The sequence below is a fragment of the Pristiophorus japonicus genome, chromosome 21, assembly GCF_044704955.1.
Source record: "Pristiophorus japonicus isolate sPriJap1 chromosome 21, sPriJap1.hap1, whole genome shotgun sequence".
NCBI lineage: Eukaryota > Metazoa > Chordata > Chondrichthyes > Pristiophoridae > Pristiophorus > Pristiophorus japonicus.
In genome coordinates, this window is record NC_091997.1 from 92,509,856 (window position 1) to 92,527,054 (window position 17,199).

General features: G+C 43.5%; 1 protein-coding gene across 7 annotated transcripts in view; it reads right to left on the reverse strand.

The window, feature by feature from the left end:
• Positions 1-17,199, reverse strand: part of herc1 (HECT and RLD domain containing E3 ubiquitin protein ligase family member 1) — a 284,132-nt gene that overhangs the window by 107,301 nt on the left and 159,632 nt on the right. For all 7 annotated transcript variants that reach the window (XM_070865234.1, XM_070865229.1, XM_070865230.1 and 4 more), the window contains 4 exons: positions 4,852-5,024; positions 2,849-3,004; positions 1,631-1,737; positions 1,248-1,364 (listed from right to left, as the gene is read on the reverse strand). In XM_070865234.1, coding sequence (XP_070721335.1) covers positions 1,248-1,364; positions 1,631-1,737; positions 2,849-3,004; positions 4,852-5,024 — 553 coding nt within the window. The remainder of the gene's footprint in view (positions 1-1,247; positions 1,365-1,630; positions 1,738-2,848; positions 3,005-4,851; positions 5,025-17,199) is intronic.

Consider the following 17,199-nt stretch of genomic DNA (forward strand, 5'->3'; position numbering starts at 1 on the left):
ATTACCCGGCAACAGAATTTCACAACGTCAAACTTTTTTTTTTAATGTTACAGGTTTACATAATTCAAGCCATGTAAATTTGGATGGACGTGGGCAGGAGAGGAGCAGGGGTTAAATTCTTAAAAATGGGAAACACGATCCCCAACCCACCTCCTACTTCCGGTTTAAGGGCTGTTTCGCGTCTCCCTTTCACCCCTCCACACCCGTGGTCTTCCCTCCCCCTCTCGTCTACCCGCACCTCCCCCCTCCCCCCCACCACCCTTCTCCTGCGGTCTCCCTTTCTGCACCCCCCCCTCTACCCCGCCATGGTCTCCCTTCTTCCCCCTCCGCCCCACGACCTGAGCCCTCACCACAACGACCCTCTACCTTTTCCATTGCCTTGTTTCACCACCAGGCAGCCAGTCAGCATTCAATCTGGCCGGCTAGCGAGTGGCAAACGGAGTAAAAACATTCAAATGGGGTCCTGCCGCTAACTTTGGCACGGCCATCGCGTTTCCCGGCTGGTGATAGTCAGCCCTGCTCCCTGCAAATACTGGGGCTGTATTGTCTAACTCTTGGAGGTTGAAGTTGAAGCTTTCAACTAGAGATATTAAATTATATATGTAAATAAATCTCTTGGAATCGAAGCGAATTGTAAAATGCCTAAATTCAATAATTGTTTACCTATGTAACTATAATCAACATATATGGAGGCCCTTGATTTTCTGATCATTTTTCACATTGTTTATGTATTACTTCTATACCTTCTTCTACTCCCTCTATTTTGTTAAATTATTCCTCCCCTCTAGTTTCCTCCTAAACTCCATACGATAGCTACTTGCTGACTATTCTCAGGTTTCAGTAAATGCTGCCAATTCATAATCCAAGCTGGCGCTTCAGTGCAGTATTGCATTCTCCGAGGTCTTGTCCTTCTTTAATGCTGTTTTATACCCAGCCATTAGATGGTGTGCCAGAGCAGCATAGGTTCAACGCCCTTTCCTCCCAATTTAGAATCTCAGTATTGTACCACACAGGCCATTCATTCAGCCCATCACACCTATGCCAGCTCTGTGAGCGATCCATTTAATCCCATTTCCTTTGCCCTTTCCCCACATTTACTTCCTTAATGTGCTCCTAATATTCCTTGGGATGGTTTTCAATTTGGAATCTAGTCTCATTTCTGCCATTCATTTGATTTGAAAACATACCAATCAAATAAAGCGCCACTATATTTTATATTCAGAAGAAGAATATGCAGGTTGTAGTACCTGTAATTTCAGCTCTTGCTCTTTCTCCTTCTCCTTCACTTGAATGGTATGTTTGGCCTGAGCAATTGGTGCCTCCCACATGCAATCCGAGATGAGCAAGAAAAGGTGCTCCACAACCTAGAACCCCAAAACAAAGGAGGCGATAGACAGGACATGTGCATCCCACAAACAGTTGCTGAAATTGAGCTAATTCACCATACTCCACAGGTAATTCTGCAATGAAATGCTAAGCAAATTTGTCCATTGACATGAAGGGATATTTGCTGTTATCGATCAGACAGCTTTAAGTACAAGCGGATTTATCATCTTGTAATATGTGTAACATATGCATTTAGAACACATTTTGTTACTGCTATAAAGAGAATTCAGAAAAGTTTCTTTACCTGTATCATTTGATCATCTTCTACACTTGACTCACAGGCAGGCAACACCGCTTCCAGAACATGGAGGGCAAGCAGTCTGGTTCTCAAGTTCCCAACCAGTGGCACACCTGCCCAACAAAATACAATACCGCCATCAGATATCCCCGCAGAGTAGTAGGATTGGCTTGTGTGAAGAAACATGCATCACTTTTGTAGGATGAGGCTCATTCAACAACACAATTGAATGGTGGGTTATTGTTCAGTCGGGGAGCACAATAGTTTCTTCACACCGACTGACTATCAGGATATAACCAAAACTATTTTTTTCCAGAGGGCACAAGTAAAAGTAGGGAGAGAGTTTTTTTTTTGAAAAACGTCACCAGCTTGTGGCAGAAAGGCTGACAATAAAAAAGTTTTTAAAAATTCAGAGGAATGCCTTTTAGTTTGTGGCCTACATTGTAGGGTTGTTGCTGAATACAGACACCTGCACAGACTGAAGAGCAAACCCAGACTGACAAAAATGAAGAAAAAACACTCATTACAAGAGATGCTAATGACTCAAGAACATAAAATAATTTTTAGGAACAGGGAAAGGATTTTATGATGATGATAAATATTTTGGCAATAACTTTAATATATTAAAAGCAGTACATCAATGTGTCTAGGTGTCACACTCCAGATGTCACGTTAAAAAATGCAGAACAATCGTTGAATGTTTTTGCACTGTATACTGAAATTCCTGACCAAGCAGTAGTTAACCTCAGGTGATCTCAGACTGAGTTGATTTGTAGTAATTAAACTTCTGAGCCAAAGGGACAAGTCCCCTTAAAATCAGCTTCACCTTTATGGCAGAAGAGTACTATGCATACTACACAGTGTAATACTACTGTGATTATACAACAGTGCATCGTTCGATTTACAATTTCTTTAAAAAAGCCATCTCGTCTCTGGCATACATGTGTCACACTCCAGATGCAGTTTGTTATAGATAATTATGATTAAAATAGGCAAGCAATTTACAAGCCTCCATTTGATCTAGCAGCTACAATTATCTCCATGGCTACACGGAGCACTAGAGTAACCCAGATTATCTGCTAAACTTCCCGAATGACTACTTCACACCACACACACACTGCCCATGCACAACGCCATGCCATGGGAGACCTGGTAGTATTATGATGTTTGAGTGGCAAAGGATTAGTTAAATTTTTCAGGAGTTTTGTAAGAGGAGTTCCGTACCAGAAAAATATTTCTGAGCAGCAATATTAAGCAGCACTTCGGTCCATTTAGGCGAGGCCATTTTTGACTGAATAGCTTTTGAGGAAACAACTCGACGCAGGAAGACCAGAAAATCTCCCAGCTGCAGCTCCGCTGTGTGTTGCTTTCGCAGGATAGCTGGAAACAAAACACAGATTGCAGTTAAATAACACTCATACAGAAAATCCTAGTAAGGGAATCAAAGACTTTTGATATGGGGAAAGAGAAAAGAAATGGGATTACAGTAAATACTGAAGTCCACTGAAGAATTAGTGTCAGCCCAGGCAATGAGAGGCCAAATGGCTTTCTAGTGTGTGAATTGATGAATTAATTTCAACATTATCTTAGTTAATATTCCCCCAAGTGTCAGCCATAGCTCAGTGGGTAGCACTCTCATCTGAGTCAGCAGCTTGTGGGTTCAAGTCCAATGATTCCTCCAGTTTTTGGGGGGCTGCTTGGCCCATTCAAAATATCCGTGCAGCGGTGCGCCGGCTACGCGAAGCTCCAGAAGGGAACCTTGTTCAAGTCCCACTCCAGAGACAGGAGCATAAAAATCTAGGCTGACACCCCAGTGCAGTACTGAGGGAGTGCTGCACTGTCGGAGGTGCCGTCTTTCGGATAAGACATTAAACCGAGGCCTCATCTGCTCTCTCAGGTGGCCATAAAAGATCCCGTGGCACTATTTCGAAGCAGAACAGGTGTCCTGGCCAAAATTTATCCCTCAAGCAACATAACAAAAACAAATTATCACGTCATTATCACATTGCTGTTTGTGGGAGCTTGCTGGGCACAATGGACTGCCGCGTTTCCCACATTACAACAGTGACTACACTCCAAAAGTACTTCATTAGCTTTTAAGCGCCTTGGGACGTCCTGAGGTCATGAACGGCACTTTACAAGTGCAAGTCTTTCTTTTATTTAAATTTTAGAACAAAACAGAAGTAATCATAATTTTTAAAATTCTTATTGAAAGGAATGAATCTGTAAGCATGGCTATCACATCATCATCATCATCGGCAATCCCTCTTAGGTGACTGAATAGTTTAATTCGGGAATTACAGTCTCTGTCACAGGTGGGACAGACAGTGGTTGAAAGAAAGGGTGGGTGGGACTAGTTTGCCGCATGCTCCTTCCGCTGCCTGCGCATGCTTTCTGCATGCTCTCGGCGATGAGACTCGAGGTGCTCAGCACCCTCCTGGATGCACTTCCTCCACTTAGGGCGGTCTTTGGCCAGGGACTCCCAGATGTCGGTGCGGATGTTGCATTTTATCAAGGAGGTCTTGAGGATGTCTTTGAAACATTTCCTCTGCCCACCGGGGGCTCGCTTGCCGTGTAGGAGTTCCAAGTCGAGCGCTTGCTTTGGGAGCCTTTTGCAGGGGACAACCCATCTGTGCTTTAATCCAACTGGCTGGAGAGGGGGAAATTGAACACTTATCCCAGAATCCACAGTATTAATCAAAACCACTTTACTGGCACTGTGGAATCTGGGAAAGCTCCAGCTGTTCTTGTTGCTTTCTCTCATGCACGCAGAAGAAAACACAGCAGAGTCAAAATTTACAGCTACAGTGCTGCTGGGAGATTGCCATCATGGAGGCCCTCTCGATGTACCAGGGGGTTTTCATTAACGTCCTGGTAGAGTCTCAACATAGTCATTTTTTTTTTTATTGTACTCTCCACACACAGGAGCATTACAACCTCTAGATAAAATCCCAGCAAATATAGGAGAGCTAGTGAGACAGCTGAAAGGCATCAAGGGCTAGGGTCATTTAAGGGCCACGATGTCAGAAATAGCACCACTAGGACAGAAAAGCCGTGACAGGATCACATCTAAGCAGAGTGCTGAAATTGACCCATTGGCTGCACAATGAGAACTGCTTCCCTCGAGATCCCCCCTCTTTATAGACATATACATTCTCGTCACCACCCCCACCCACCCACACACACTAAACCTTTAATACATGGTGCTAGATTAGATACTCCCTTACCTCTAAAATCTTTGGTGTCCTCAGTCTCACCAGTCTCATCTAATTTGTTGTGTCCATCGCCATGCAAGGGCGTTAGCTGCACACCGGCCTGTGACAGTAGGTTCTTCAACTGGCTGCACAGCAGGTCCAACAGAGACTGAACAACCTTCGGGCTCAGCTTGTCTGCGTAGGTACTGTAGAAGAATAAAGCACACAAAAAAAACCTGGTAAACGTCAACTGCTGGATAAGAAGTTATTTTGGTGTTCAATTGATAATCACACTGCTCAGTGCAATACTGAGCCATACTATCCTGGGTCCTGGGTTTAATCCGCAGTCAGAGCTGAAGTTTCACCAGATACATTGTAAAATGCTACAGGAGGGTGATCTAGCTGGATAGATGCACGTGTAGCTGTTGAGTGAGGAACAGGCAGGAGGGTTTTAGATTCCTGAGGCATTGGGACCGTATCTGGATGAGGTGGGACCTGTACAAGCTTTACGGGTCACACCTCACCAGAGCCGGGATCAGTAACCTTTGCTAGTGCTGTTGGGGAGGCTTTAAACTAGCTTGGCAGGGGAAATGGGAGTATACATTCAGTGGGGAGAGAAGCAAAGCTGGAATTGGGCAGCAGAAAAGTAGAAAGTGAATTTAGAAGACAGAGGAAACAGGGGCTGGAAAATAGACAACAAGGGAGTTTGGCACCGCTAAATGGTATATACTTCAATGCAAGGAGTATAGGGAATAAGGCAGATGAGCTGAGAGCACAGATAGACACTAGGCAGTACGATATTATAACTATTAGAGACGTGGCTGAAAAGGTAGCTCAACATTCCTGGTTATAGGGTTTTCAGACGGGATAGAGAGGGGAGCAAAAATGGAGGGGGCGGGGGCGTTGCAGTATTAATTAAATAATTACAGCTGTGAGAAGGGGTGATGTGTTAGAGGGATCATTAAACGAGGCAATATGAGTTGAATTGAAGAACAAAAAAGGGGTGATCACACTGCTGGGAGTGTACCATAGACCCTCAAACAGTCAGTGGGAGATAGAAGAACAAATATCTGGTCAAATTGCTGTAAAGTGCAAAAACTATAGAGCTGTAATATTGGGAGATACCCTAATATTAACTGGGGAAAAAGCAGTCTGAATGGTAGTGGGTGCAAAATTCCTAAGTTGCATTCAGGCGAACTTCTTTGGCCAGTATGCAACAAGCCCAACAAGGGAGGGGGCGGTTCTGGACTTGGTTTTGGGGAATGAAGAAGGGCAGGTGGAAGGGGTTTCAGAGAGAGAGCATTTAGGTGCTAGTGATCATAAATCAGTAAGATTTAGGGTAGTTATGGAAAAGGTGGACCAGGGAAAAAAGTTCTCAATTGGGGTAAAGCAAATTTTGCTGAGCTGAGATGGAATTTGGCCAAAGTGGACTGGAAACGGCTACTTGATGGTAAATCAGTGTCAGACATTCAAGGAGGAGATCCTGAGGGTACAGAGCAAGTATGTTTACTTAAATAAAAAGGGTGGGGCTAACAAATCTAGAGCCCCCTGGATGTCAAGAGACACACAGGGCAAGATAAAGAAAAATAAAGGGAAGCTTATGATAGATACCGAGAACTCAACACTGCAGAAACTCTATAGAGTTTTGAAACTCTAGAGTTTTGAAACTCTAGTGCAGGGGTGCAATTAAAAACGATATCAGGAAAGCAAAAAGAGCATGAAAGAATGTTGGCAAATAAAAATCAAGGAAAACCCAAAGATGTTTTATAAATACATTAAGAGCAAGAGGATAACTAGAGAACGAGTGGGGCCTATTAGACAAAGGACATCTGTGTGTGGAGGTGGAAGATGTGGGTATGATTCTTAATGAATACTTTGCATCTGTTTTCACAAAAGAGAGGGGTAATGAGGGAGGAGGAGTGTGAAATATTAGACGAGATAAATAGTGAGAGAGATAGTATTAAGGGGCTTAGCAGCTTTGAAAGTGGATAAATCCCAAGGCCCGGATGAAATGTATCCAGGCTGTTAAGATAGGGATTTTAGCAAAGCTTTTGATAAGGTCCCACATGGCAGACTGGTCACGAAAGTTAAAGCCTGTGCGATCTAGGGCAAAGTAGCAAGTTGGATCCAAAATTAGCTCAGAGGCAGGAAGCAAAGGGTAATGGTTGATGGGTGTTTTTGTGACTAGAAAGATGTTTCCAGTGGGGTTCCGCAGGGCTCAGGACTGGGTCCCTTGCTTTTTGTGGATACATCAATGACTTGGACTTGAATGTTGGGAGTATGATTAAGAAGTTTGCAGATGATAATAAAATAGGCTGTGTGGTTGATAATGGAGAGCAGCTGCGGACTGCAGGAAGATATCAATGAACTGGTCAGGTGGGCAGAAATGGAATTCAATCTGGAAAAGTGTGAGGTAATGCATTTGGGGTGGTCTAAAAAAGCAAGGAATATACATTAAATGGTCTGACACTGAAAAAAGTGTAGAGGAACAAAGGGACCTTAGAGTGCAGGTCCACAGATCCCTGAAGGTAGCAAGTCAGGTAGATAAAGTGGTTAAGAAGGCATATAGAATACTTGCATTTATTAGTGAGGCATGGAATACAAGAGCAAGGAGGTTATGCTTGAACTGTATAAAACACTGGTTAGGCCACAGCTGGAGTACTGCGTGCAGTTCTGGTAACCACATTACAGGAAAGATGTGATTGCACTGGAAAGGGTGCAGAGGAGATTTACGAGAATGTTGCCTGGACTGGAGAATGTTGGCTATGAGGAAAGATTGGAGATGCTGGGTCTGTTTTCTTTGGAAGAGGAGGCTGAGAGGAGACCTGATTGAGGTATAAAATTATGAGTGGCCTAGATAGAAAGGTCCCATTTCCCTTGGCAGAGAGGTCAACAACCAGGGGACATAGATTTAAAGTAATTGGGGGGAGATTTAGAGGGGATTGAGGGAAAATTTCTTCACCCAGAGGGTGGTGGGGCTCTGGAACTCACTGCCTGAAAGGGTGGTAGAGGCAGAAAGCTACGGGCCAAGAGCTGGAAAGTGGGATTAGGCTGGATAGCTCTCGGTCGGTCGGCTGGCGTGGACACGATGGACCGAAATGGCCTCCTTCTGTGCTGTGAATTTCTATGATTCTAACTGAGCAGAGTACTGGAGAATAGCTGGCATCAGTGGAATTGTAGCTCATTACAAATCAGGATACAATTCAACTGGGGAGGAGGAGTGAGCCTAAGATTGTTTGTGCAGATGAATTGCAAAGATCTCTTCTTGAATGAGGGATTATAGAGCCCAAATTTCCACCCTCTGGAAAAACGGCGCATCTCCATAAGGTGCGGCGACTTTCTGGAATAAAAAGGGCGCCGAAAACTTACCTTGTGATTCTCCGGTCTCCTCAGGACATCTTCGTGCTCAGCGTGGCGCAGCACAAGGGGTCGGGGGCGGAGCCAGGTCCCGCCGCTGAAAACAGTGCCGCCACCTCTGCACATGCACGCTAGAGTCAGAGACAGAGACACTGACAGAGACAGAGACACACACACTGGGGGGGGGGGGGGGGGTCCCAGCATGCTGTTGGAGGGCTCCCAGTGCTGCAGTAGGTGAGTAGAAATGTAATTTTTTATTGATTGATTGATTTTTAAAATTTTAAAATTTTTTTTGATTGATTTATTGGTTGATTTGTTTATCATTTATTATTGATGATGGCCTTTTATTTGTAAAAGTAAAGTGTTTAATGTTTGTAAACCCCCCTTCCCCATCTTTCGTTCCCTATGCCTGATTTACAAGGTTTTTCTGAGCGTACAAAAATCTACATTTACTCCATTCTAAGTTAGTTTGCGCTGCCTAAACTTGCAAAACAGGTGTAAGTGGCTGGACACGCCCCCTTTTGAAAAAAAAAATCTGTTCTAAAATGAAACTTTTCTAACTCACTAGAACTGGAGCAAACTAAATGCTGAGAATTGCAATTTCTAAGATGCTCCATTCTAAACTAGTTGCTCCAAAAAAATAGGAGCAACTCAGGCCGAAACTTGAGCCCTATATTATATAAACACACTTGGCACAACAGACCTTAGAAATATAATGCCATAATTGACAGACTGTAACTCGTGGGGTGCTGCAAGTATCAGTACTTTGGCCTCAGCCAATTACAATCTTTACCAATGACTTAGATGAAGGCACCAAGTGCAATATATCCAAGTTTGCTGATGATACAAAGCTAGGTGGAAAAGTAAGATGCGAGAAGGACGCAAAGAGCCTGCAAAGGGCTATAGACAGGTTATGCGAGTGGGCAAGGTGGTAAATGGAGTATAACGTGGGGAAATGTGAGGTTATTCACTTTGGTAGGAAGAATAGAAAAACAGAATATTTTTTAAATGGTGAAAAACTATTGAAAGTTGGTGTTGCGAGATTTAGATGTCTTAGTACAAGAAACACAGTCAGCATGCAGGTACAGCAAGCAATTAGGAAGGCAATGACATGTTAATCTTTATTGCTAGAGGGTTGGAATACAAGAATAAGGAAGTCTTGCTACAATTGTACAGTGCTCTAGATAGACCACACCTGGAGTACTGTGCAGTTTTAGTCTCCTTATTTAAGGATATACTTGCCTTAGGAGGTGGTGCAACGAAGGTTCATTAGATTGATTCCTGGGATGAGAGAGTTGTTCTATGAGGAGAGATTGAGTAGATTGGGCCTATACGCACTGGAGTTTGGAAGAATGAGAGGTCATCGCATTGAAACATAAGAATCTGAGGCGAATTGACAGGTAGATGCTGAGAGGTTGTTTCCCCTGGCTGGAGAGTCTAAAGCCAGGGGGCACAGTCTCAGGATAAGGGGTTGGCCAATTAAGACTGAGATGAGGAGGAATTTCTTCATTCAGACGGTTGTAAATATTTGGAATTTTCTGCCCCAAAATGCTGTGGATGCTCAGTCGTTGTGTATATTCGAGGCTGAGATCGATAGATGTTTGAAAAGTATAAAGCCACACATAGACCAAAGGACAGGAATGAATATAAGAACAAGGTGAGGGAGTCAAAGAACCCGTCAGGGGAGCCAAAATAGAAAATGAGACCAAAATTGCTGGGAAGACAATGCGAAGGGTTCTATAAATATATTTTCAGCAAACAGGCATGTAAGGGACATTATACCAAGTGTTCAAAGAATGGTAAATATTCTAAAATAATTCAGTGTCTGTGATCATGTGGAAACCTCAGACAGCCTTCCTACTGTTTGGTAGAATTTCTATGGCGGTACTCTTCCAAGAAATATAGACACAGTGACAAAGACATAACGGAGAGGCTGAAAGCACTGAAACCAGTCAGGGCCTAGGGTCCAGACAGATTCCATCTTATGGCACTTAAGGAAGAAGCTAATGAAATAGCAATGTTCTAGCAGGTGTCTTTAGGTCATTTTTGGAAATGGGGGCTGTGCATGAAAATTGGAAGAAAGTGGAAAAATCACACCCATCTAGAAAACGAGGCAAAGGGATAGCCAAGGGAATTACAGGTGAGTCAGCTTGACATCCCTTGTTGGTAAAGTACCAGACAGCATTGTGAAGGAATGAATGATGAATCAATTGAAGAAAAATAGGACAACAAGAGGGAAACAGCATGGCTTGATGGGAGGGAACAGCAACACAACTTCGATGATTCCAAACTGGGAGAGACTCCAAACAACTGGGCACAGGCTGATCAAATACAACAATGCCGAGATAGATTGGGGAGCTAAGCCGAGGAGTGGCAGATGGCATTTCCTTTAGACTAATGCAAAGTGACAAGATTGGAAAAGAATAATAAATAGTGGCAATATATGGCAAGTGGCAGTGTTCTACAGGACACAAGGCCTTTGGGGGTACTGGTGCATAGATTACTGAAGCCATCAGCACAGTGTGCTGCAGCAGTAAAGACAGCAAATAGGATCTTGGGCTTTAAAACCAGAGGAAGAGAGCACAATTCTCAGGAAGTAATTCCATCTGAAGTACTGTGTACAATTAAGAGACAGACATTCGGCATTGGGAGATGTTGTAGCAAAGGGCAGCTTAATTGATTAGGTATGTCAGTTATAAAGGAGAATTTGCAGCAGGTGTTAAGAATGTTCACACTGAAGAGAAAGTTTATGGTGACCTTATTAAAGTATTCAAAATCCTAATTCAAAATCAATAAATATAAATATGCTCAACATAGTCACAGATTCACAAAGTGCATAGCTTCAAACTTACAAAAGAGAGGCTGAAAAGATGGGTTATTTTAAATTTATTCATTCATGGGATGTGAGCATCCATTATTGCCCATCCCCAATTGCCATCGAGCAGAACTGCGGTCAACCACATTGCTGTAGGTCTGGAGTCACAAATAGGCCAGACCGGGTAAGGATGGCAGATTTCCTTCCCTAAAAGGACATTAGTAAACCAAGTGAGTTTTTGCGACAATCCAGTAATTTCACGGTCACCATTACGGATACTAGTTTTATAAAATTCCAGATTTATTTAATTAACTGAATTTAAATTTCCCATGGTGAGATTTGAACTCTTGTCTCTAGATCATTAGTGCAGGCCTCTGGTGACATAACCACTTGACTACGGTGGTAAATGTGTGAAATGGATAATTAAGGGAAGGAGTGAGTGCTGACTATACCAGCAAATTCAAGAGCAAGTTGGATAGGCACCTGGCCAAAAATGGAGATAGAAATGAGGTATCATAAAATATGTTTCCTAAACACTGTTTCTAGTCCTGTCCCTATGCGGCTGATGTAGTGTCAGAGAGAAGAGCTAGGAGGACTTGATGACCTTGAAACTTGTCCACCTTGAAAAGAACAGTCTTAGAGGCTACCTTCTAGGGGTATACCAGATACTAGAGTACAAGATGCTTAGCATCTCAGAGAATAAACCAGAAACAATCATCCTCATCATAGGCAGTCCCTCGGAATCGAGGAAGACTTGCTTCCACTATTAACATGAGTCCTTAGGTGGCTGTACAGTCCAATACGAGAGCCACAGTCCCTGTCACAGGTGGAACAGATAGTCAATGAGGGAAGGGGAGGGTGAGACTGGTTTGCCGCACGCTCCTTCTGCGGCCTGCGCTTGGTTTCTGCATGCTCTCGGCGATGAGACTCGAGGTGCTCAGTGCCCTCCTGGATGCACTTCCTCCACTTAGGGTGGTCTTTGGCCAGGGACTCCCAGGTGTCAGTGGGGATGTCGCACTTTATCAGGGAGGCGTTGAGGGTGTCCTTGTAACATTTCCTCTGTCCACCTTTGGTTCGTTTGCTGTGAAGGAGTTCCGAGTAGAGCGATTGTTTTGGGAGTCTTGTGTTTGGCAGAAACAATACTTCATACATGGCATGACAGACAAGTGAGGACTGGCTTAGGTTCGAGAAGGATAAATGTCAGGAAATACTTATTTATAGAAGGCAATCAGAAACTGGAACGTGTTATCAGGAAGGATAGGATAGGTGAGGTCACGACATTAGACTCATTTAAGAGCAGCTAAATATAGTAATGGAAAGATGCAAGGTTGGTTATTCTGTAATGATGAAATCAAACCTATTGTAACTACATTGAAAGCTAGAAATACAAGGGCAGATTTTCCTGCCCCTCCCTGCCTCAGCACTAGACAAGAGCAGGAAACTCTTAGTGTGCTGCTCCTATCCAGTCCCATGTTTTCCTATTCCAGGCCCATATACGAGGCACAAGGTCATGGACACCCCCCACTCCATCGTGCACACCCACTCCTAGCAGGGCTGAGCACTGGTGGAAGGGGCAGCAGATCGAGGCCAATCTGCAGGCCTCTTGGGCGTACAGCTAGGGACTTCATACATCGGGACCATAAAGTTACTGATGGAGGTCGTGGGGAGTGGAATTTTAAAAGTTAGGAGGTCGACCATTGCATCTGCTGCCTGGCCCCGGGACCCTCATGGAACCTCATGGAGCGGTCTAGGGCAGCTACAGCACCATCTTTTCAGTCAGGTTTAACTATGAAGTCCAGGTCCTTTATGGAGGTGTCAAAGGTGAACCATACTGGATTCAACCTTTCGGAATGCAATGCTGGAGCAGACCTAGGAATCCTTTGCAGCAATCTTGGGCGAGTCAGTTGATTCCAAGTTTTTCTTCTTCCTAAACGATGTTGGATGACAGGTACCAGAGACAAGAGACAAATACATTGACAGCTCAAGATGGTGGAACAGATGGTTGGCTTTGAATGTTTCTCTCAAAGATCATAGATGGCCTCTGATGGGAGTTTTACCAGTTAGAGGTGAGAAGTCAAAGCAAACTTGGGATACAAAAGGTGCTATGTTTAAAGAGAAATGTTTCAGATACCTGTCATGCCCTTCAGGGACAGGTTACATTTTCAAAGTTAGAAAAGTAACAAAATGGTTGACGCCAAATCTGGAGATGAAACCAAAGCAAAAATACACGTGATGTGAGGAACATTCTTCCTGGTGAAAAATAAACTGCCGATGTGAGGGCATGATCCACTCATATACTGCTAGGTATGAGGAAATCACACGGCCAATGCTCTGGCATTTAAAACACTCGAAAGGGAGATTACAACTCTTGTGATTTCCTCCAACATGTAATGTAAGTACTGTTTAATCCAGTGATACTTTCAGGGCGCCTGGTAATGAAGAACACACCTTACAAAAGATCTAATATGGCAATGATAAAAGTACCAGGCAGTGACTAAATGGGTACTTTTCAGAATGGCAGGCAGTGACTAGTGGGGTACCGTAGGGTTCTGTGCTGGGGCCCCAGCTGTTTACATTGTACATTAATGATTTAGACGAGGGGATTAAATGTAGTATCTCCAAATTTGCAGATGACACTAAGTTGGGTGGCAGTGTGAGCTGTGAGGAGGATGCTATGAGGCTGCAGAGTGACTTGGATAGGTTAGGTGAGTGGGCAAATGCATGGCAGATGAAGTATAATGTGGATAAATGTGAGGTTATCCACTATGGTGGTAAAAACAGAGAGACAGACTATTATCTGAATGGTGACAGATTAGGAAAAGGGGAGGTGCAACGAGACCTGGGTGTCATGGTACATCAGTCATTGAAGGTTGGCATGCAGGTACAGCAGGCGGTTAAGAAAGCAAATGGCATGTTGGCCTTCATAGCGAGGGGATTTGAGTACAGGGGCAGGGAGGTGTTGCTATAGTTGTACAGGGCCTTGGTGAGGCCACACCTGGAGTATTGTGTACAGTTTTGGTTCCTAACTTGAGGAAGGATATTCTTGCTATTGAGGGAGTGCAGCGAAGATTCACCAGACTGATTCCCGGGATGGTGGGACTAACCTATCAAGAAAGACTGGATCAACTGGGCTTGTATTAACTGGAGTTCAGAAGAATGAGAGGGGATCTCATAGAAACGTTTAAAATTCTGACAGGTTTAGACAGGTTAGATGCAGGAAGAATGTTCCCAATGTTGGGGAAGTCCAGAACCAGGAGTCACAGACTAAGGATAAGGGGTAAGCCATTTAGGACCTAGATGAGGAGAAACTTCTTCACCCAGAGAGTGGTGAACCTGTGGAATTCTCTACCACAGAAAGTAGTTGAGGCCAATTCACTAAATATATTCAAAAGGGAGTTAGATGAAGTCCTTACTACTCGGGGGATCAAGGGGTATGGCGAGAAAGCAGGAATGGGGTACTGAAGTTGCATGTTCAGCCATGAACTCATTGAATGGCGGTGCAGGCTAGAAGGGCCGAATGGCCTACTCCTGCACCTATTTTCTATGTTTCTATGTTTCTACCTATTGCTGAGACAAACAATAAAAAGTGTGAAAATATTCCATTTCCTAGTACCAAAAATTGGTCACTTTGATAAGCACATTCTTCTGACCATGAGCCGGAAATTTATAAGCACTTTCCAATCGTCACCAACAATTAACTTCCAAGTTCCTGATTTACAGCAAGACTTTGAGGTATGCTCCTCTCAAACACAGCTTCACCTTTAACAGAAGAATTCAGTATTGAGCAACACTGCTGCCATTATAAAACAGCACATCCTCCAACTTACTGTGAGCAATGATATTAGTGAGTCCTTAAATGTTTCACAGCTAATGTATTAAAACTAAAAACTTCATGGGGGTAATTATAAACCCTGCCTCACCCCCAGCGAGAACAGGGTTCGTCAGGTTGGAGGGCCGTTTTACAGCATGCCTAATTTTACACTCCGCTGATTACAAATATAAAAACAGATAGTAAGAGTTTCTACAGGTACATAAAAAGGAAAAGAGTGGCTAAAGTAAATGTTGGTCCCCTAGAGGATGAATTAATAATGGAGAATAAGGAAATGGCAAGAGTCGTTGAACAAATATTTGGATCGGTCTTCACGGTAGAAGACACAAAGAACATCCCAATAGTGGATAAGCAAGGGGCTATAGGGAGGGAGGAACTTACTACTATCACTATCACTAATGAAGTAGTACTAGGTAAAAGAATGGGACGAAAGGTGGACAAGTCCCCTTACATCGTAGGGTCTTAAGAGAAGTGGTTGCAGAGATAATAGATGCATTGGTTATAATCTACCAAAATTCCCTGCATTCTGGGGCGGTCCCGGCGGATTGGAAAACCGCAAATGTAACGCCCCTATTTAAAAAAGGAGGCAGATAAAAAGCAGTAAACTATAGACCAGTTAGCCGAACATCTGTCATTGGGAAAATGCTGGAGTCCATTATTAAGGAAGCAGTAGCGGGATATTTGGAAAAGCATAATTCAATCAAGCAGAGTCAGCATGGTTTTATGAAAGGGAAATCATGTTTGACAAATTTGCTGGAATTCTTTGAGCATGTAACAAGCAGGGTGGGTAAAGGGGAACCAGTGGATGCAGTGTTTTGAATTTCCAGAAGGCATTCAATAAGGTACCACATAAGAGGTTACTGCACAAGATAAAAGCTCACGGGGTTGGGGGTAATATATTAGCATGGATAGAGGATTGGTTAACGAACAGAAGAGAGAGAGTCGGGATAAATGGGTCATTTTCCAGTTGGCAAACAGTGACTAGTGGGGTGCTGCAGGGATCGGTGCTGGGGCCTCAACTATTTACAATCTATATTAATGACTTGGATGAAGGGACCGAGTGTAATGTAGCCAAGTTTGCTGATGATACAAAGATGGGTGGGAAAGCAAATTGTGAGGAGGACACAAAAAATCTGCAAAGGGATATAGACAGGCTAAGTGAGTGGGCAAAAAATTTGGCAGATGGAGTATAATCTGGGAAAATGTGAGGTTATCCATTTTGGAAGAAATAATAGTAAAGCAAATTATAATTTTAATGGAGAAAGGTTGTGAAGTGCTGCAGTAGAGAGAACCTGGGGGTTCTTGTGCATGAAACACAAAAAGTTAGTATGCAGATACAGCAAGTAATCAGGAAGGCCAATGGAATCTTGGCCTTTATTGCAAGGGGGATAGAGTATAAAAGCAGAGAAGTCCTGCTACAACTGTACAGGGTATTGGTGAGTACAGTGTACAGTTTTGGTCTCCGTATTTAAGGATATACTTGCATTGGAGGCTGTTCAGAGAAGGTTCACCAGGTTGATTCCAGAGATGAGTAGATTGGGCCGCTACTCATTGGAATTCAGAAGAATGAGGTGTGATCTTATTGAAACATATAAGATAATGAGAGAGCTCGACAAGGTGTATGCAGAGAGGATGTTTCCACTCATAGGGGAAACTAAAACTAGGGGACATAGTCTTAGAATAAGGGGCCGCCCATTTAAAACTGAGATGAGGAGAAATTTCCTCTGAGGGTTGTGGATCTTCGGAATTCGCTGCCTCAGAGAGCTGTGGAAGCTGGGACATTGAATAAATTTAAGACAGAGATAGACAGATTTTTGAGCAATAAGGGAGTAAAGGGTTATGGGGAGCAGGCAGGAAAGTGAAGCTGAGTCCATGATCAGCGCAGCCATGATCTTATTGAATGGCGGAGCAGGCTCGAGGGGCCAAATGGCATCCTGTTCCTATTTCTTAATTTTTTTTGTGACAAAAATCATGTGGGGTGTTAAATGGGTAGCCGACCCAATCCCGTTAGTATCCCAGTGGGAAGATTAATTTAGTTACCCCCACATATTTGAGCAATATATTTCAGGTTATTCTCAATAAAGATGGGTAAATGCTGCTGGAATGATCTTTGTGGTTCTGCAAACTTGTATCCAAGCCCCAATAAAACATATAACACATGCACTGTTCCATATTATCTTGCTCACCTGCCTTCATGGATACTGTTCCTACTTTAACTCCAAATGCATTTAGTTAGCTGTCATGTATTCAACTGTCATCGTAACCCATGTATAAACTGACGCAAGTTGTACACCGTGAGAACACTGACCACTAGGTGGTGAACTTGTGGGAGACACTCCTAACCTGGACTTTCAGGTATAAAAGGGGAAGTTCCACCCAT